The sequence below is a fragment of the Phalangium opilio genome, unplaced genomic scaffold (assembly GCF_054372755.1).
Source record: "Phalangium opilio isolate 3A_F unplaced genomic scaffold, DU_Popi_V2 ptg000031l_1, whole genome shotgun sequence".
NCBI classification, from domain to species: Eukaryota; Metazoa; Arthropoda; class Arachnida; order Opiliones; family Phalangiidae; genus Phalangium; species Phalangium opilio.
Window position 1 is genome coordinate 13,954,959 of NW_028324158.1, and position 20,440 is coordinate 13,975,398.

The 20,440-nt window shown below is 36.6% G+C and overlaps 3 protein-coding genes across 5 annotated transcripts in view; 2 read left to right on the forward strand and 1 right to left on the reverse strand.

Moving 5' to 3' along the window:
• Positions 1-20,440, forward strand: part of LOC149690823 (uncharacterized) — a 170,035-nt gene that overhangs the window by 42,461 nt on the left and 107,134 nt on the right. The window lies entirely within an intron of this gene.
• On the forward strand, positions 89-4,853 carry LOC149690827 (uncharacterized). Its single transcript, XM_089870598.1, has 8 exons — positions 89-281; positions 538-1,830; positions 1,892-1,982; positions 2,080-2,744; positions 2,918-3,338; positions 3,402-3,512; positions 3,585-3,844; positions 3,949-4,853. Exons 1-8 carry the CDS (start codon positions 259-261, stop codon positions 4,805-4,807), a joined length of 3,723 nt encoding a protein of 1,240 aa, XP_089726724.1. The 5' UTR covers positions 89-258; the 3' UTR covers positions 4,808-4,853.
• On the reverse strand, positions 4,502-19,706 carry LOC149690828 (uncharacterized). 3 transcript variants are annotated; one of them, XM_089870591.1, is made up of 4 exons: positions 19,259-19,706; positions 8,727-10,232; positions 7,199-8,663; positions 4,502-7,144 (listed from the first exon to the last, which is right to left on the reverse strand). In XM_089870591.1, exons 1-4 carry the CDS (start codon positions 19,265-19,267, stop codon positions 5,820-5,822), a joined length of 4,305 nt encoding a protein of 1,434 aa, XP_089726717.1. In that variant the 5' UTR covers positions 19,268-19,706; the 3' UTR covers positions 4,502-5,819. The 3 variants fall into 3 exon arrangements, with proteins under 3 accessions (XP_089726717.1, XP_089726716.1, XP_089726715.1); XM_089870590.1 differs by lacking the exon at positions 19,259-19,706 and having other exon boundaries at positions 8,727-10,048; positions 10,109-10,448; XM_089870589.1 differs by lacking the exon at positions 19,259-19,706 and having other exon boundaries at positions 8,727-10,448.

The following is a 20,440-nucleotide window of genomic DNA, read 5'->3' on the forward strand; positions in this document are numbered from 1 at the left end:
TGTAACGGAAACACTGCCTGTCCGCGTGTCCTCTGTTTTCCTTGTTTGAATTTCGCGCCACAAATTTATAGTCAAAAAACCACTGTATTGTGCTGCCACCAAGCGGTGATGAAAGCAAAGTGAAATCGGTAAACTAAAGATGTAGGTTCTGCGGATTTTTCGAAAATATGGATGGATTGGTAAATTATTAGTTGTTATTTAAGTGTGTTTCGGTTTTAAAATTAAGTCTAAGGTATTGTGTAATACAAAACATAAAAGATGACGGATTTAAAAGCAGATGGGTATGTAAAAAACTCTATTTATGCCCTAAGATTTTCTTCACTCGCTAAGCCTTGGTCAATTTGTGCATGTTAAAATACTAGTCGCCAGCTAGATGCGTATTTATACATAGGCTGAGTCTTGTACTGTTAAAATACTAGTCGACAGCTAAATGCGTATTTATACATAGGTCGAGTGTATACATGTCGTAGCAAAAGTACATAGCTATACTATGTATACTTTTTCGTAGTAGTGGCTAAGTTTAGTTATTGTTTTCAGTCTTGAAGACACAAATCAAGGGGAAAATTTAAAAATTTCTCTTAACACAATGGTCAATAATGTTTGTGTACAGTCAAATATGAGTGATTCAATACAAATGTCCAATAAGACCACTTCCAAGGGCAAAAAACCCAAAGTGAAGTTAGTGCCGGTGTTAATACCGGTTATGGATTACAGTGATAGTGACTCTAACGATACCCACGAAGAGACCCAAATAACAATACCAAATGTTGGTTCAGTAACTGTTAAAACCCCTAAAAATGTTCAAGACCTCAGCTCGTTCACCCTTCTCGAAGACAGTGAATTTAATACCATCACCCCACTTCAAGAAAGTTCGGGGCATAAGCCAAACCAATCAAATTCGTCGAAAATTGCTTATGGAAAGTCAAAAAGCAATGTGACCTTACCATCTTCCTCGAGCAGGACATCGAGCAATTGCTTTAGGTCCACTGTAAACACGAATTCTGCAACATCCTCAACTCAGAGTCAATCAAATTCGATCCACATTGTTAATAAAGATGGCTCAACTAAATCCAAAATTAATTTACCACCTGGTGTGGTATATTCTTCAATGGCGTCTGGACCTGGTGGCCTTAAAACGTATAGCAGGTCACACAAAGCTAATCCTAACTCAACAGCTGGTGTTTCGGGGACTTCCAACAATCCAAATTCTTTCCACACCCTCGATTCGAATAAATTATCAAAATTAGACGTGACCTTACCGGACCTTGCAATTCCTGACGAACCAAAAACTCTCAGCATGCCATCAACAAGACGTATGCGTAAGACACTCCCCAACCCAAACGCTTTGCCAGCGAAAACGGTGGAAGATTTGGAAACGCAATGCGAGAGTGTCAACCAGGAGGAAAATTCAAGGTCCGACGATTCCAGTATCAAGATTACGTCTTTGTTAAGCGGCGAAGTAGAAGTGGACGCTGCCCACATGGGACTGTATTCTAAAATAGGTTCCGACTTGACCGTCAAACCAACCAGATCCTATTCCCGAAAAAATCCAGTTGTTGGCAAAGTTTTAGACTCGTCTTCCGGCGAAGTAATTGGATTATCAACCTCGTCTTTGGCTCTAAGTCTACCAAAATCTACTGGTTTTAGCGATGCCTTTAATCCATACAAGGATTTAAACGCCAGTAACGCCCACGAAGTTAACCTGGAGGAATACAGAAAGTATTTGACATCCGAACTTGATGCATTTTCCGTCAAAGTGGTGTACGACATTGCCAGATTGAATTTAACGATGAAGTTAAATAAGTTTAAACGCGGAGAGATTAAGTACTTGTAAGTTAAGTTAATGGTAAGGGTTTATAGCGCGGTGAAATTAATTGTTCCAGTATTCTAGGCATTATCAAACGTTAGGAGTAGGGGATATAAAGTGTCCACTCTGCAAAGAGTCATTTCAATATAAAGCCGTTTTAAGAACGCATGTTATGGTAATTGCAGTCAATTTAGAATGTTTCAAACTAGTATGAAACATTCTTTCTTGTCCTCCCGTTTCAAAATTTAAAACGGTTTATTTTGATTTCTAAGAATCACCATCGCATTGAAACCGTATATCAATTTCCAAAGTATATGAGATTACTCGCGCAGTCTAATGGACGTAAGGATTATAGTACCAGTGAATTGAAACAACAGAGAAATATTTTGGATGAAGTTTTAAATTACAAACGATGGATTAACTACAAGAAACCAAAGAACGCGAAAAGCGCTTTGACAACTCAAGATCAAAATGATTGCGCTGGAACCAGTAATAAAAATGAGTTGTTGAAGCCAAAAGGTCCCAGAAAGTCCACCGCCCCTAAGTCAAACGTCAAGAAAAAGGTCTCTGTAGCGACAAAAAGTATTTCTACAGACGATGCTACTTCAATACCGATATCCGCTGCAAATATTGAATGCACTCAGAGCAACTTAGCTCCTGAAATGACACCACAAATGGTGGTAATAAGTGCCAACGAACAACCTACCAACAGTGAGAAAGATGTTGTTTCTGTCGTTCCTGATGTGGTGAAGACCAGTTTAAACGCGAAAACTCCTGTTGGAAATGATTCTAAGAATGTCACTCCAAGTTTAATGTCCACGACCAAGTCAACAACACTGCTGACTTGTTGTCCTAAAGCGAATATAGCGTCACATGATGAGACAACGGTGATACCTAATGAAACTAAAAAAACTCGTAAAGAAATACCATCTGAAAAGTAATTACGAAGATTTATGTTGTTTGGCTCTGAGAACCAATCAGAACTTGGTCAAGAAGATGGTCCACATTAAAATGACATGGTGACGTCAGTGGGGAACCGTCTTTTTGACCTCGGTACTTGGTCTCATAGCTACTGGAAAGGTAAAGTTAATAACCAGGGTACTTGTACAGATATTATTGCCACTGGTGCAACTTCAAGTCGAACGAGATATCTGAATTCTTCGAACATCGTTTAGAACACATGCCTCAATTGCAATGCCCACTTTGCCAAATATTTGTAACTGGACGATTGATATTCTTGACGCATTTGCGAAGTATACACGATTCTGAAGGAACCTTCGACGACGATCAAAACTTGAAAATAAAGAATTTGAAAAACCCCGAGGCAGAATCACTTATAATACCTAAATCGGACTATCAACCACCCGATGATAAAGTTATCATCGAGTATCATTGCCAAGCGTGCGGATTTTATTCTTTACAATACGATGTTTACATGGAACACGTTAAAAGCGACCATATTAAAACGTGCCAGTGTAAAATATGCCACGAAGAGTTTAACAACGAATTGATCATGATTGAACACATGAAGGTCAATTGTAACTTCGCTGTAATTGCGTTTTGCTTTTGTACTGATTGGGAATTTACGTTTCAGAGATGCGAAATACAACAAATATTAGACAGGAGAAGAGAATTGGGACCTTTTACTTGCGTCCATTGTAATAAAGAGTTTGAGAAAAAGAACGCTATTATGCTACATTTAAGGGTATGAAGATCATCATTCATATCTTGAGGTTCATAAAACAGTCATTATTTTTTTGACTAATCCTTATTGCAGATGCACAATGTCAATAGATACTTTTGCGTATTTTGCAAGGAAGGTTTCCTTATTAAACGTCTTTTAAAGTCGCATTACGCTGAAGAACACGAATTCGGTTGTCGCAAATGTAAAGTTCAATTCAGCAACGTGCGTGATTTGTACAATCATAGATTTACTCACGAGAAAAAGCACAGTTTGGTGTGCGAATTTTGTCAAAAGACTTTTAGCAATAAGCCATATTATAACGATCATGTTAATGCGCATAAAGGGATCAAAACGTAAGTAGTTTTCTAGATCGACTTGAGGTACTTATCTTGTAATAATCCTCTCTGTCTTGAGGAATGTATCACAAGTACGAAGTGATTTATTACTATTTTTTCAGTCACACTTGTAAATTTTGCGGAGAGAAATTTTCGTATTACATGGCGTTGGAAATGCACCGACATTCGGTTCATTTTGACGAATTTAAAGAAAGGTTTTTGTGTAACCATTGCGGGGTTCAGTTCAGAATCCATAGAATGTTGTACAGTCATATCCGTAACGTACACGAAGGTAAAAAACCTCCGACGAAATATGGTCCGATGAAGGACCCCTTTTACCGAAAACGTATACGAACACATACTCGCTCACGCCCCAATATTAGAAGGAAAGAGCTTCAAAAACGTGCCCCGTATAGAGTTAGGGACCCCGTAACCGGGGAACTTGTCCCACGCGAATTGGTACCCAAAAATACCCTTAAAAGGAAAAAACGCCTATTAAAACCTACAACCAATGATTGCGAGATATGCGGAATCGGTTTCTCATTGGCTAACGACTTATGGTCGCATAAAGACAGTCATAAACGTTACAGCGAATATCAGTGCGATTTCTGTAGATTTTATTTCGTTAGTCAAACTTCTTTAAATACGCATATCGAGATGGAATACTGCGAACAGTTTAAGGATGACGTGTATGACGTCACTGAGGATCCTGAACAAGATTATGTTCCACCAAAGAAACGTCATCGCGCAAAGTCGAGTAATGCGTCATCGAAACCTAGTACAAGTACCTTCGATGATGGAATTTCGTTAGTTATCGGAACAAATGTTGATGGACAAGTAGTTACTTGTACCGACTCGGAAGGCGCCATTTACGTGTCAAATGAGGTACAAGTTCAAAGTTCGTCGACAGCAGCTGGTGCCGGTTATATAATAGTGACCGAAGATGATCCGAATTATAGTTATTACCAGGAATTTTTGTAAATGTTTTGACAACTAACTTATTTGAAAATAAAAATTTTAAAATTTGCGTACTCTTTTTTTTTAATTTGATGGTTTTGAAATATTAGATTAAGTTGTAATTACTATGTATGGCAATTTTTCCATTACTAATTATGTTTTTGTAACGTTCAGTAAGGATTTAAATAACTCAGACGTATTTATAATAAAAAATACATACTTTTATTAAACCCGAATAAACAGCTCAATTTATTTTTGGTGAATTCATTAAAATTGAGCTATTTTGTTTGTTTTTGCATTTAAATCGAGTATGGACGGAAAAAGTTTCTATTTACAACATTTGCATTAAAAAAAGAACAATTTTACTAAATAACAAACATTTTGATTATAACCAAGGTTCGTTTTGATATTTCATTCAAAAATAAGAAACATCAAAAAATATCTTAGTTTTCATCGCGGTAGTTATAGTTTATTTAAACAACTTTTGAGGCAGATAGTTCACTTCGTAATTAAAATATTAATTATTGCCCTAACGTCATGGATATTAGATTCGAGGGAAAATGAAGTCCAAACAATAGAAATTTAAACCTTAGAATCAATCAACTTCAGAAATACCTTTGCTAACAGTAACACTAAACACCCCCCAAACTGTACGGGAAAAACACAATTATTTAGAGCAACATTTTCTGACATCTGCCATTTTCAATACAAGAAATAAATAAAAGAACTTGGTATGTAAGCTAATTCTTTAACTAATTAATCTTAATTAAGTTAAAGGTTTTACTTAAAAAAATTACAAACGTGATTTTGTTTTAAACACGCACACACAAATAAAAAAAAACATAATTGAATCACGTACGCACACTCATCCACAACAACAAAATCATCAAAGAGTTTTGGGAACGTTTGTTTAAACGTTGTTTATCCGCTGCGACACCAAGAAGGGTTTATTATATTCAACGAAAAACCCTTCGTCTTTCTGTGGCACTGTTTTGTTTTATTTTTTAAGGAATTGATTAGTGTTTATTTTTAATTTCTAAACTGACTTGGTGACTGGCCTCAAGCGTTCGCCATAAGCTGGTGTATCACCCGAACTACTGGTGGATTTGCTTGACGTAGATGAGGAAGTTACGGTTGTCTTGACTGAGGATAACGTTTTGACCTTGTCTCTCGAGTTGTTACTCTTGATTCTCGGCCTGATTGTGGTAGTTACTCGAACCCCGGCTCTTCTAGAAGATGACCCTAATTGTGATTTGGTTTTGTTCGAGTCATCGGACCCGTCAGAGGTCGAGTTATCACTATCTCCTAAAATTGGTGAGACGTCCACAACTTCAAAGTCCCGACCTTCCTTGAGTTGCGACGCGTCAATTCGAATGCCTTCGACGCTTATGGTACCCAATTCCGTTAGGGCATCTTCGACGGATTGACCGGGTTTCAGGTCAAGGGTTAAAACGGGTCCGTCCGAGAAATCGCCTTCTTCCTCATCGACTACCTTGACACTTGGCGGGGCTTTAGTTTGTACAGCTTCTTTTTCGTCTAAACTGTTTTTACTATCTCCTTTTTTGCCTGAATGACCTTCGCCTTCGCCCAAAGCGTTGGGTGAAACGTCAGTATTTTGTGATGATTCGGACCCGACGTACTGTATCTCGGCGTTCTTGAAATATTTGTTGAATTCGTTGACTGATAATCTAATGTAGCCTGGTGGTGGTTTATGGTCAGCTGGCGCGTAATACGCGTGATAAACTTGCGCAGAATCTTTGTCCTTAGTATTTTGTCCTTCCTTGTCACTCGCAGGCATATCTTGTTCGTGGACATTAACGTATTGCTCGTAGCCTGGTTGAGGAGCTGGTGGGTTTGTGGTAGGCTCGGCAGGGACATTGGCGTACTGAGAATCGGAGGAGACGTACTGGTCGTTAGGTTGGGTGGTCTGACTGTAATCAGAATCGTACGAAGTGTCTGGTCGGTAAACTGGTTGTGGAGCTCTGGGGGGAGGGAATTGAGCTACACTTGGTTGACTGTAAAAGAGTTGATGGTCTTCCAATTTCTGCGGCCCTTGTTGTCGGTATTCTTCACCACCTTGTTGGTCTTTGGAATCGCTGTCCAAGTGTTGAGCGTTCTTATCAGCGTGATCGTATGACAAAGAACTAACGGAGCTTTCTCCTTGGGAACCTTGGTATTTGTGAGCTTGAGGTACTTCAACGACGGAAACTTCCGGTTGTTTGGGGTGTAAACGCTGGTGGTGGTAGCTTTGCGCGTTCTGATCTCCGTGGTTGACTGTGTAATGGATTGTTTGGATCTCTCCTTTCTGTTGTTGATGACCACCTGACTGTTGGGCGTGCGCTTGGGCGTATTCTTGTTGACCTAGGAAAAAATTGGTTAATTCGTATATAGGTATGATTAATCTTTGATAATTACCATGTTGGTAACTGGAAACGTGTTGCTCAGGTTGGTGGTAACTACCACCTTGTTGTTCTTCTTGATGGTAGCTTCCGTGGGATTGAGGTTTGTGTTGCTCAGGTTGGTGGTAACTACCACCTTGTTGTTCTTCTTGATGGTAGCTTCCGTGGGATTGAGGTTTGTGTTGTTCCTGATTAGTTGGTACATTTACTTCGATAACTTGGGGTTCAGCCTGAATAATGTGCGTCGGTCTATGTTGGCCAGCCGATTGGTGTTGTGTGTGTCCACCAATAAGAGGAGAGTTGACGTTGATTATGTTAACGTTGTTATGGGCTTTGACGCTCTGGACTTCGTATTTGCCATCCGGGAATCTTACTGTGTCAGCTCCTTTCACGTTTTCTTGCGACTCTTGGTAACTGTTTTCTGGATGTCTGTATCCACCGTGTTGCGAAATTTCTTCTTGAGATTGTTGTTGATGGTAGGATTCTTGTTGGTGTTGAGTATGTGGGGAAGGTTCTGGTAGATGCTGATATTGTTGTGGATTTAGATTAGGAGGGTCGATGACTTGAAGGTTTACCTTATGCGCGCCTACAGGACGCGGGGGCCCTTCTCTGTGCTCTTCAGGTTGAGGTTGATAAACTTCAACGTGTTGAATCTGTTGGCCTTGATTATGTTGGTATTCCTGTGGGTGTTGGTGAACAACTTGTTGATGTTGGTAATCTTGTTGCTCTTGAGGACCATGTTGGTAATGTATTTCTTGAATTTGTTGGTGTCCGCCCTGTTGGTGTCCTCCTTGTTGATGTTGTTCCTGAGGACCTTGGTAGTGAATTTCTGCAATTTGTGGATGTCCATCCGGTTGTTGTTTATGTTGCTGTTGTTGCTGAACGTGTTGGTGAATTTTAGCTTGATGCGTTCCCATTCCTTGATGCTGATACTCGACGTTATGTTGATGTTGAACATTTTGGAACTCTTGTTGGGCTTGTTGATGTTGTTGTTCAGTCTGAGGCGGAAACGCGATGGCGTGTAGGATTTGTGGCTGTTGTCCAGGATGGTGTTGTCCTTGTTCGATGACCTGCAGTTCAATTTGTTGGGGTTGTGGTTGTCCATGGGATTGCACCCTCAATTTAGATTCTTCAGGACGTCCGTGCTCAATTTGAATGTGTTGAGGTTGGAAGCGATGCTCTTCGGGTCTATGTTGCTGGATCCTTATTTCTTGGGGACCAACTTGGTGGTGGATTTGGTGCTCTTGTATTTGTATTTGATGTTGAGGACCTTCTTGCACGTGATGGTGTTGTTGAGGACCTTCTTGCACGTGATGGTGTTGTTGAGGACCTTCTTGCACGTGATGGTGTTGTTGAGGACCTTCTTGCACGTGATGGTGTTGTTGAGGACCTTGTTGTTCAATATGGAATTGTCCTCCTTCGTGCTGTTGTAAATGGACAACTTGTGGTCCACCACCGTGTTGAGCTTCAACATGTTGAATCTAGAAAATTTATATCTGTTATTAACTTGAAATTCAAAATTTCCCATAAAAAAGTTAAAATACCTTAATTTCATGTTGCTGGAAAGACCCGGGGTGTCCAAAATGTTGCTGAGGCTCTGGTCTATTGGGGTGCTTGATTCCTGCTTCATGCTTGAAGGAGTGATCAGCTTGAAAGTGTCCTCCGCCATTACTTTCTTCGTGTCCTCCGTGACTTACGTGATTGACTTGTTGGAACGACGCTTGTTTAATTGGTTGTAAATGAATCTCGCCTTCAATGTGTTGAATTTGGGCTCCGTGGATTTGGTGTCCCGGTAATTGTTGTACTTGAATCTCAATTCCTCGTTCCCCACCTAATCCTCCTAATTGAGAACTCTTAATTGGTCCTCGGGCACCGTGTATTTGAGAACTTTTAATTCCACTTAAATCAAAACCACCGCCGATACCGCCATGTCCACCAATTCCTCCATGTCCTTCCAACTGCGAGCTTTTAATGCCTTCCAGCCCTCCGTGTATCTCCAACTGCGAACTCTTGATGGACTCTAGTCCACCTAACTGGTGTCCTTCCGGCAAGTTAATCTCCAGAACTGGTATGTTTTTACCGGCATTTATTTCGAAACCTCCCCCTACTCCTATCTCTTCGGGTCTGTGTGGTTTTTCACTGTACAGTGGTTTAGGATTATGCGCTCCGTGCAATGTTGGGAAAGGTCTAGGTGTGGTCGGTGGAGGGTAATAAGCGAAGATGTTCTTATTGGGCACGGGACCATTGATGCTCTTTAAGATTTCACGTTCAGGACCTCCGTGGTTTTTGCCACCGTGGTGTCCTCCGCTACCTCCGTGTCCTTTATGGTGTTGGCCAATTTCAATCGTCTCTTGTTGCTGGAACCCGTGAACCTGGAATTCATGTCCACCATGGTGTCCACCGTGTCCTTCTTGTATCTCTATAATAGCTTTTCCGTGTTGTCCACCGTGAATGGGAAAGACTCCGCCTCTACCATGATCTCCGGGATGAAGTTCGACAAATGGTCCGAGATTACCACCTCGTCCTTGATGTCCCCCTGCGTGTTCCGAACTTTCTTCAATTTGGTAACCACCACCTTGCCCATGACCACCGTGTCCCTCTTGGATTTGAAATCCACCTCCACCACCATGACCTTGTTGAATTTCAATTTGGTAACCTTGATGGCCTCCTCCACCGCCTCCTGATTCTTGGATCTGGAAAGCTCCCCCACCTTCGGCTCCGTGAATTTGATGGTAATGTCCGCTTTCGGCGGATGCTTCACCCGCTTGCTGGTCTTGGGATTGGTCATCGTGATGACCGTTTTCCCCTTGCTGCTGCTGCTGCGGGGCTTGAGCTAAGATTGGTTGATGTACTGTGCCACCTTGGCCTTGGTCATCATCATTTTCAATTTTAACACCCTTTTTAGGCCCGTAGTAGAATCGACTACCTGGTAAAATTGGTTTCCATCCTCCGTAGTTAACGTCCGGTTTCTCGACGCCTCGTTTCTCGCGTAGTATGGCACTGTTTGCGACATCGAAGACCAACGGAACCAGAAACCCGAGTAGCAACCACTGAAAGACACAGGAAAATAGATAACCCTTGTTAGATACAGTTCCACGAAACAAAAAACGTAGCGAGCGGAACTTAATTTGGAACACCTGGTATAATGGCACCATTAATTAGAATCAAAACTACAATTAATATTAATCCTGAAGAAAATTCCCCAAAAAAAATACTGATAAATTTGGGAGATTATACTTGTATAAAAGTGGGAAATTGGGTTCCGTTAAGAAACGTTAAAATCCAATCGGAATCTGATCATTAATATAAAACAGTTCAAGCGTGAAAATTATACAGTTCGGGGCGTGATACGTGAGGGGATGAATCGAAAATTAGCGAGTTATTATCGTTGGTCAATGCAACACTGTAAGTTCCTTTAAGTGGGTCAAACTAGCTTCTCTCGAGTCTAGAGATTCTTAATTTATATTTAGGTCTCGAATCGCCTCGGTCCACTAGAAGACTCGTTTTGTAAGGCACTAAGAATTCTCCTTTTCTATATCAACTTGATCCTCATTTCCCTCTAACGGTAACGGGGGAACGGATGTCTTTGACCCGCTAAACAGGGGAAACCTATCTATTCGTTTTTTGGGCTAAAATGCCGGGAATGTGTGTATGTCTCAGATGGCGGATTTAAAAGTCATATCTCTTTTGGCACGTTTAATGATTGTACGTCGAAGAATTTTTCTACTGCCTTACTTAATTTTGGAAACATCACCAGGGGGTTAAACTATACTTAAACTACTTGACTGTTTTTTCAAAAGATCATGTACTGACTAATTATCCAGGATCTATTTCAGTCTTTATACTATTTGAAATATACGCTATAACTACTTGTATGGCGTCATAAAGATTGGAGTAATTAGTGTCCTTAAGCAAAATTGAATTTAACATCGTTTTAAAACCGAATATAATATTTTTTTTGTAACTTAACCTTTCATTTTTCGAGAGAAAAAATGGGTAGGCCTTATTGGTTTTTAGTAGGCGAAAATTGGCGCCTTGTTTTAATGAATCTCGTCATCTGCGCAAAGATGTGCGTAGATTTTAATTATCGGCATCCTCCTCTACCCTCCCCGCCCGGGGCTCTAGCGGGACCCAGCGCCCCGGGCTCAATTGCGAGTCGGATTCTGTCGGTTTGGGCCACGCTTTGTCTTCACGTTGGTTATTTTTAATTGTTTAATCAATTAATGGTAAGAATTATTAATTATTACCCGGTTTATTACTAGATTCTGATTATAGTTTAGATTTTAAATAATAATTTAGGATTAAAATCGGTATTGAAAAATTAAACGAGCTTTTAGAATAAACCTAATTTGTACCCTAGTGCTGTAGTCGACAAATTAAGCCATTTTTTTTTTTCTTATCGAGGGAAGGCAGTGTAAGTGTAGCATGGGCGCCATTGAAATTTATTAGGGGGTGTGATGTAACGAGTGTATGTAATAATTCCACACCATATTTTTTTAATTTAAAGCCGCAATTAACGGAAAATATTGTAAGAAATTAATTATAATTAAGCCCCTTAATTACCTACATAAAATATTTTTGAATTTAATTTACCGTAAGACCGATGCGAATGGATTCAAACCCCCAAAACAAATTAGTTCAACCAAGCATCCTACGCCAAACCTAATGAGGCATGATACGAATGTTCCAAGATTAGGCTTAACTAATCGGTGGTTAATTTAACAAGCCAATAATCAAACACCACGTGGTATTCCATCATAACTTAAAACGTTAGTTTAAACTTCAAAAATATTTCAAGCGAAACTAAAATCGTCAACCCTTTTATAAAAAAAATAACCACAGGAAAATTAACATAAATTTTAAAATAGAAAATAATTTTAAAAATATTTTCACAGACGGTAAGCCGACCATGTTGGCAGTTAGTCTAAAAGCGTGACCTTTTGTGAACACGGTGGCAATAAAACCAGGACAACAACCACAAGTAACAACATGCAACAATAAGCAACACGCCCCGTAAGTTATGCCTTGCTTTCGAATATCAAACCACATAGTCATCTTGGGTAAGTACCTTTTAAATTTAATCTTAACCCCAAAAATTCCAACTTAATTAGTGTGACCCATTAAATCGCGTTTCCCTTTTGGCAATGTCATTGAGACCTTGCGGGTATTGATGGTATAATTATAAGAATATTTGACCCTCATGGTCATTTTTGAAAGTGTTCAATATCGGTACCCCTATGAAATCTTTTTATATTTTTAATCTCAACTGAGGTAATGAATGAAGTAAACCCTTCTTGGGTTTTACCCTGGACCTACTTACATACTTAAACCGAGCAGATATGGACCGATATGGTGGGTTCTTAGTATAAGACAGATTTAGGTAGCGTCTAACGTTTACAAAGTTAGTGGTATTATTTTTAATTTATTCAAAAATATGTGTCGTGGAATTTCTTTCGGAGTTTTTATCACGACCTCGACCTCAACGTCGTGGGATGGGAAAAATTAGATTGTTTTTTATTCAGGTATTCTGATTTTATTTTGGTTTCCCGAGTCTTGAACTTTTGGCTTACGGGATAGCTTAAAAAGTCATTACAAGTTTGGGTAATTAAGTGTGTTTTCATTATGGGTTTTTTAAACGTCTAGCCCGTCTGGGGGGGGGTTGTTTTTAGAATTTTACTTTTGGTGTTGCAAAATTTATTTATATGGTTTAGTTTGAAATTAATTAACCCAAGGTCACGCATAGATTAGAAGTAACGGGGTTTAATTAAGTTGGGGTCAAAGGACACTTAGCGGTATTTTTAGTTTGATAAAGGTCATTTAAGGTCGTGAATGGACCATTACTAGATATGCTCCATTCATATTTTAAGCTAAGCTGAATCGAAGTTTTTAATACCAAGTATTTATGTATAATTTATTACTGATCCCGGCCCTCCAGCCTCTAATTAATTTAATTAATAACCTATTATTAGTTTCTTCCAAATGAAACACTTTATTAATATCATCTTCTATACTGTAACAAAAAAAAACCGGATGAACGTGCTAGACCGTATTCTAATTTCTCAATACAATGTCACAGTCCAATTGATTCGAGATAAGAAAGATTTATTTTCGACTAAATTGCGATTCGTCTTACTTTAGTCTTTGAAACAATAGGCTGTTAAACGACTCGCTTAGTAGCGTCATATAATGATAGGTCCAGCCCAGTAATAAACTATTTCGAGTTTTTAGAAAGACTCATTTAGTCTTTAAGGGGTGGTAATGTTTGGCGCATAATTTATCGTTTTGGTTGGCGCGAGGAAGTAGTTTTGGCGCGAAAGAAACATCCGCTTTAAAGGACGTCACTAGGATACTGGGTTTCTACGGTTCAAAGCTCGCGCAGCTTCTTATAAGCGACTCTTTGGTGTGACAAAAACAACGGCCAGACATTTGATTCCACGACTCTTTTAAGAAAACTGGTTTTAACTTCCCCCAATCCTTCTCTCTGTTCGCTTCAATGTTTTTAAGTTATTTTCGATGCTATTTTTATATTAAAATGCTACGAATCATTCTTAGTTTACTACCGTATTTAAATTAAGTACTAGAAAAAGTAATTTAAATCTTAGTTAGAGTAACTTTAACTTCAGAGCAAACTTAGTTTGATTTCAAGGAAAAAAGGGGTGTTTTCTTAAAAACTCCCATCCACGCCTGGGTAATTTCAAATGATAACAAAAGACACACCAACTACTACCATCACCACCCGGCATGCATGGTTTTCTTTTATTGGAATTCAAGGTCTAGGTTATATAAGTTTCCGAATGAGAATTTAATTGTAGTTTGTAAGGGGCCCCGTTCCGTTTTATTTTCTCTTATGTTTTGTTTGCTATTTTTAGGGGAGTTGTCTGAGCTTTTTTTATACCCGGCTATGATTCGGGTTTGATTTTAATGCCTTTGAAGGATCTGGTTTTAATTGAAGGGTTTTTGGTTTTTATATCAATTACTTCTCGTGCTCCATTTTGGAAAGACGGTCGTAAAGATTTCAATATATCCCGCCAGGCTTGAGAAATTATTTTCCCGCCAATTTCATTAGAAAAACGTGCGTTTTTCCCGCCATTTTCAATAAAATCGCGCGAATTAATTTTTCCTGCCAATTTAATCAAAAAACGTGCGTTTTTCCCGCCATTTCAATAAAAACGCGCTAAATATTTTTTCCCGCCAATTTCTTTAAAAACGTATTTGTTATAAACGCGCCCAATAATTACGATTTGACGTCGATATTCACTGACCAATTACCTTTACTAAAATTAGAAACAATAATAGCCAACGCCCTTTTAGAATTATAAGTGTAACAGTTAGAAATTTTGACATATTGAACCAAATTTTCATTTTCAAGTACTCTTCATTCTATGTTTCTCTAATAAAAACACAGACATACTTCGCTACAGTTTTAAACAAGGCCTTGAACCCTCGCGTGGCTCCCTCCAATCAAAACACTTTCATATGTTTTTACCCTAACACTCTTTTAACAACAAAGCGTGTGTTGCTGTATTATTCTGAAAAATACTTGCCCCATTTTAAGTTCATTTTCGTGTAAACTCTCTTCATATTTTATGGATCAAAAATTAATTATACTAGATTATAATTATTACTCAATTAAAACGTAATTTCCAAAAGAAGTTGAAAGAACTTTCAAACAGTGTTTTGGGGAGGGGGGAACAATACACTTTTCCCCCGCTAAACAAAAGCTTTACTTAATTAAGGGCCGATCTTTTAGCTAATAGTATGTCCTTGTGAAGGTCAATTAATCGGTTTTAGATTTATTTGATCTTCCAAATATTCAGTAATCGTAATTTGCATTAATTATTGACAATTTACTACGTCACAAACATCTAAAACATCTTAAATTTCTATAAAACCATGCCCTAATTACCCCTAAATCAGAAACTTCATCACTTCAAACTTAGTAGCTCAAGAACAACTCTTAACATTAACACTTTCATCTCGAGTAAACAATTAAAATAAATACCCCGAAATTTAAAAAAAAAATAAAAACGAGATAAATACAAAAGCCCTTAAAAAAATTAGACCTCCCTCCAACTGAGAGCTTTAATAGTAAAATAAAAAAATCAACCTGAAAATCCATTGATAATAAAACAATTTCGTTTTACCATCAATTGATGGTGGTGTTATTTTTCCTTCAATAATAACTAAAACATTGCGCTATTGCTTGTCCGTTTTAAAAGCATTCAAAAATACCCTAGTTTCGTTTAATGTGGCTTATATCAAAAAAAGCGGTCTATATAAAAACAGTCTCTATAAATTTTCTTCCAAAATGGGAACAAGCGAGCGATTCTTGGTCCGCTTTATTCTTTGAAAGAAGCCGATAGTACAGCCTAGGTACAGTTATTCTAAGGTATTTTGATTTAGGAGGTACGTACCTATATATACTAAAATTTAACTTTACCCTAAGGGGACAAGAGAAGATATTATTTGGGTCTAGATTTTTTTATATTTTATTTTTTGAAAGTTGTACTTACTACTCTGTGTGAAAAAAAAAAGAACCTGTTGAGGAAGATTTGCTAAAATTTATAAGCTCTTTAAATTTAAAGGGATAGTATCTCTCTATGATAATTTTTTTCTTTAAATATTAAGTTTATAAAAGAGAAATTTAAGGATTTCATAATTATGTTTTAGGTACTTTATTCAAATTTCAACTGGGGGGTTGTTTTCACTAGTTTTCTTATTTACTTAATTTTTGTTAGGGTACTTTTTCCGGTCAAGTTTAGACCACCGTGATATTCAAAATACACAGATAAAGTTTTGTATTAGATTACAGAAATCTTAAATTCCTTATTAATTATTACATAATATGTTAATTTAAATTTATAATTTATTTTGTCTACAATTGAATAGTGATAATTAATTTTTTTATAATTAACTTAGCTTGAAAAATTATTCTTAGTAAACTTTAAATCTTCAGTTAATTTAGAAATTAAATATACCGAAAAAAATATTAAATTTATACTTAATTTTAATTGCAATTGAACAGATAGCGAGGTTTGCTGGCCACTGGTTTATAAAATTTTTATATATAATATTACATAAATTTAAATTATTCCTAGTAAAATTATAAATTTCGTAAAAATATTTTTTCAAAATTTGAGATACAGGGTGTGGGTATGAAACTAGTCCTTTAAACCTAAACGGATCAACTTTTAACTTCTCCGAAATCCTTCTCTGGTCTTGAATCGAGGGCTGCTAGCTAGTTCGAGGGCATTTTTTTTCTTTATTATTTTTTTAATTTCTCAAATGCAGTATGAAATTTCAAAATGAGGTTTTTGCGTCGGTCGTTTTTTATTCTGTTACTTAAGGCGTAGAAAGGGTTCTTCTGGGTTTATAATATTGCCTTTTTAATACGTTAATGAACTTGAATCTCCCTCCTTGATTGTCTTTTCTCCTTCAAGGGGGCAGGACAACTTTTAACTTATATATATATATATATAGTTTTTCCTTTTAAAAATTAATGCTATAGGGGGATTATTTAACATTATACGGGTCCCCGTTACGATCTAGATTTAAAAATAAAAATTAAGGATTTTGATATTGATGACGTCATAAAATTATTTTAATAAAGATTAATGTGGGAATGGAATTTAAAAAAAAATTGTTAGAATTATATTTTTTTAAAGGTTTAATTTTGATATTCGTTAAAATTGTTTTATAGAGGAATTTAATTACGTTTAATTTGATTGAAGTTTAATCAAAAAAAAACTCTAATTTGAATTATACTCGGTTGCAAATGAAATGGGGCAAAATATTATCTTCCACTGTTAAAAACAATTTTTAAATAGTGAAATACTTCAATCCATACTGAAATAACTTCAGTATCTAAGTTGGTATCCCATTCTTAAGATTGTTAACTGCTCTTTAACAGAATTTAGCGAACTTAAAAGGAGCTCTGATTTAACTCTTAAATTATTTGACCTGTTATTATAGAAACTAGCTAGGGTCAAACGAACGCATAAAAAATTTACCAAAAAATATTTATCTCCGCACCTATTTCAAATATTAGTAAATATATTTCAACACGTTCCTAAACTTTAAACCAACGAACCATCATTAAGTCGTATTAAAACCAATTTTTATTTAACTTAATTTAAAAGAAGAAAATAGAACCACTCCACTCCACTTAAATTATATTTATAAAACAAGGAAAATAAATTATAAAAAACCCCTAGAGGTCATAACCTCTCTCTAACAGACAAGTACTCCATAAAACTCATAAATAACTATAGTAATTGGAGCCGACCTATGCCAGTTTTAAACTGTATCAAAGTTATAAAACTTAAAATAAACCCAAAAAAAGAATTTATATTTTTTTATATAAAATTCCTAGTTTCTTTAAATGACACCTCGACCTATCTTCTTTTTCCCTCCAAAAATAGGTAGTTTGTCTAGAACTCTAGATCCCTCGGGGTTTTGAGTGTTCTAACCTAATGCCTTAATTGATAAACCCTTTAGATAGCGTTTTCATACATTTAATACCCACTTAAAAGAAGAAAAAAAAAGGATTAAGGTATTTATCTTGTTACGTCACGTATCAAACCGTGAACATTTCTTAGAGTAGAAGTCTGTAGCTTTGAAGTATTTTTTTCTTATCATAGTTAATACATAGTATGCGGATAAGTGTTGCCAGGCATTTGTAACTCCTGCGATTCTCAACCCGTTATCTACAACTGACTGAAAAGCATTTTGAGTTCTATTCAGTTCAGATCATTCATTTAATTTAAAACCTGAATGATGCAAGATATGCTCTAATATCAAATTTCTGGCAACACCGAAGCGCATGTGGTTAAAGTTAACGAAAAGGGTTAAGAAAAGTGCACACTATTATATTATATTAATTTTAATTAAGAGATATTTCGTGAATTAAATATTAGATTATATTGAATAGCGCCACTCAAATTAACCATAACTATTAACTATTCCGAGGTTCCCTTAGCTAACTCTAACCTAACCTAACCTAAGAACACGTCACTTTCAGCCGAAAATTAATACACAACAATATAATTATAAATGTAAACTTCAAAGTATTAACTTCTGTTCCACGCTATCTTCATTAGACAAGTACCTAAATTGATAATGTTGACGATAATCCAAAATATTATATAAATGCATTTTTTACTGATTTGTGGGAAAGATTAGAGATTGTCTAGGGAAGACAGTAAGGCGGAAGTAAAACCCAAATTAATATTATTCTCTTCCCCTTGAAAATTTTGATATTTCCTGATCTAGGTAACTAATTATTTCGATAAGACGTTAATATATAAATATAAATATATATTAATTTCAATTTAATTAATATTTTACGCGGTTTCTTTCGTTCTAATACAAAAAGCTGTAGATCTTCCTTCACCGATTCGGCCTAAGGCTACCTATCTGTTTCTGCATTTAGAAGTACCTTTTAATAACCTGATTTTAATTATCGCCCAAGATTTTTGCCTAGGATAGTTTTATTTATTTTGTGGATTAAATTATATATAGATGTTGTTACGCTGTGCATTTTTAAAGGTCAATATGTTACCAAGAGGATTTAGTGATTCTTAAGGACTACGAGGTTAATGTTCTTAGGGTATCTAACTGGTATTTTTTATTGTTTTTAAGGCGTTGTTTTAAATTTAATGTTGGAGGGTTTTTAATTTTTAATTTGAATTATTGACTGCACCTATTTTTTTTTAGTAATTGAAAGAGTTGAAACTTGAATCTCACACTTTAGTTTTTAAGGAACTGGTTACTGTGATTATTTTTCTACTTTAATGAAGGGTTATTTATGGAAAAATGGCACTAATCTAGCTTTGGGTATTCATTAAACCATTAGAAAATTATTATTGGGTGCCAAGTGTCTACAATATTGAATTTATATCTCGATAAAAGTTAAAAAATTTATTTCATTCTTTCTTATTCTATATATAAATATTTAACATGATCAATTTAAGCCCATAATAATATATAATGTGAGGCGCAAACTATCTAAATTAGTAATAATATTTAACTACAATTAACCTAACTAATCAGATTAAATTTAAAAAATCCACATTACCTTTTCCATGATGATTGTAACGGGTTCACTGTTCAATATAAAAAATAAACTCCAATTAACTGGAGTTTAAATTATAAAAACAACAAAGTACGATGAATGGTTCCTTTAGTAAATACGGTGTCGTTTTAGGCACCTTCTATTATCTCCGTGTCATGCGACAAGTCACTTAGTCTTGCACTTTAAAACCGCGAGGTTCTGTTTGACGCGTCTTCGCTGTTCCAATATCCGAGACACTTTGAGTTTGATGACTGAACCACACACTGTAGTTTTTCTTCTTTTACCCCGACCTGCCGGGGGTGCTGCCGATGTAAGATGCTAAGCTGGAATATTTATTAAATGCTCGTCGAAGACTGAAGACAGGAGAGAGAGAGAGAAACTAAGTCGGTGGTATCTTTATTTGGGACGTTATTCGAGCAAAACGGCACTGTGTCGACCGATTCACCTATTTATAAGCGTGGTTCGCCGGCCTCCGGGCGTATGGCAACACTGCCCCTGTATTCTACTACGAGATACTCGATTTCTTACTAAAAATCTTACCATAGAGAGAGAGAGAGATGAGAGAGAGAAGACTGGAATCTAAATATATAGGTCACCTTTTAGGATGCTATAAAAATAATCATTTTCGGTTTGGTACAGTACGTGAGTTTCGCCCCCTCCCTTTTTATGGAAATTAACGTGCATTGATGGAAGGTTTTTTCTTTCTTTTAATGCTATTACATGGATGTATTAAGAAACTGACTATAAGAGAGTGGTGGATCATTGATGTCCTTGGCCAGCGAGTGATGATGCTAAAATTTAGAGGTGTAATTGTTGTTAGAATACATAGTTTTCAGACTACGATTTACACACGGCCAGGCTTCAGTTGTTGCACTAGGTCTGACTCTCTGGTTGAGTTAAAAGCCAGGTTTTCTTGTGTAAATGGGATCTTTGAATCATTCTAGTTTGAAAACTATGTATTGGGAGTTAAATTTGGTCAATTTTAGACTTTCCTACTGGCTTATGAGTACCATTAAACGTTCTGAACTTGCGAATATTTTTATTTGAAGTTTTCGTAACTGAGGAATGTTTCAGGGAAAAATTGTAAGTCTACATTAAGTCTATGACCTCTAAGATGAACCCAAATATAATAAATTTTTGAGTGGAAAAATTAATATTTATCAATTCGTCTACAAATAAATAATT

Coding starts and splice junctions, on each gene's coding strand:
- LOC149690827 (XM_089870598.1), top strand. CDS start 259: ATGACGGATTTAAAAGCAGATGG. Junction 282..537: donor ACGGATTTAAAAGCAGATGG/GTATGTAAAAAA, acceptor TATTGTTTTCAG/TCTTGAAGACACAAATCAAG. Junction 1,983..2,079: donor TTTTAAGAACGCATGTTATG/GTAATTGCAGTC, acceptor TTGATTTCTAAG/AATCACCATCGCATTGAAAC.
- LOC149690828 (XM_089870589.1), bottom strand. CDS start 10,337: ATGGTGCCATTATACCAGGTGTTCCAAATTAAGTTCCGCTCGCTACGT. Junction 8,664..8,726: donor TCCAGCAACATGAAATTAAG/GTATTTTAACTT, acceptor TAAATTTTCTAG/ATTCAACATGTTGAAGCTCA. Junction 7,145..7,198: donor CGTTTCCAGTTACCAACATG/GTAATTATCAAA, acceptor ATTTTTTCCTAG/GTCAACAAGAATACGCCCAA.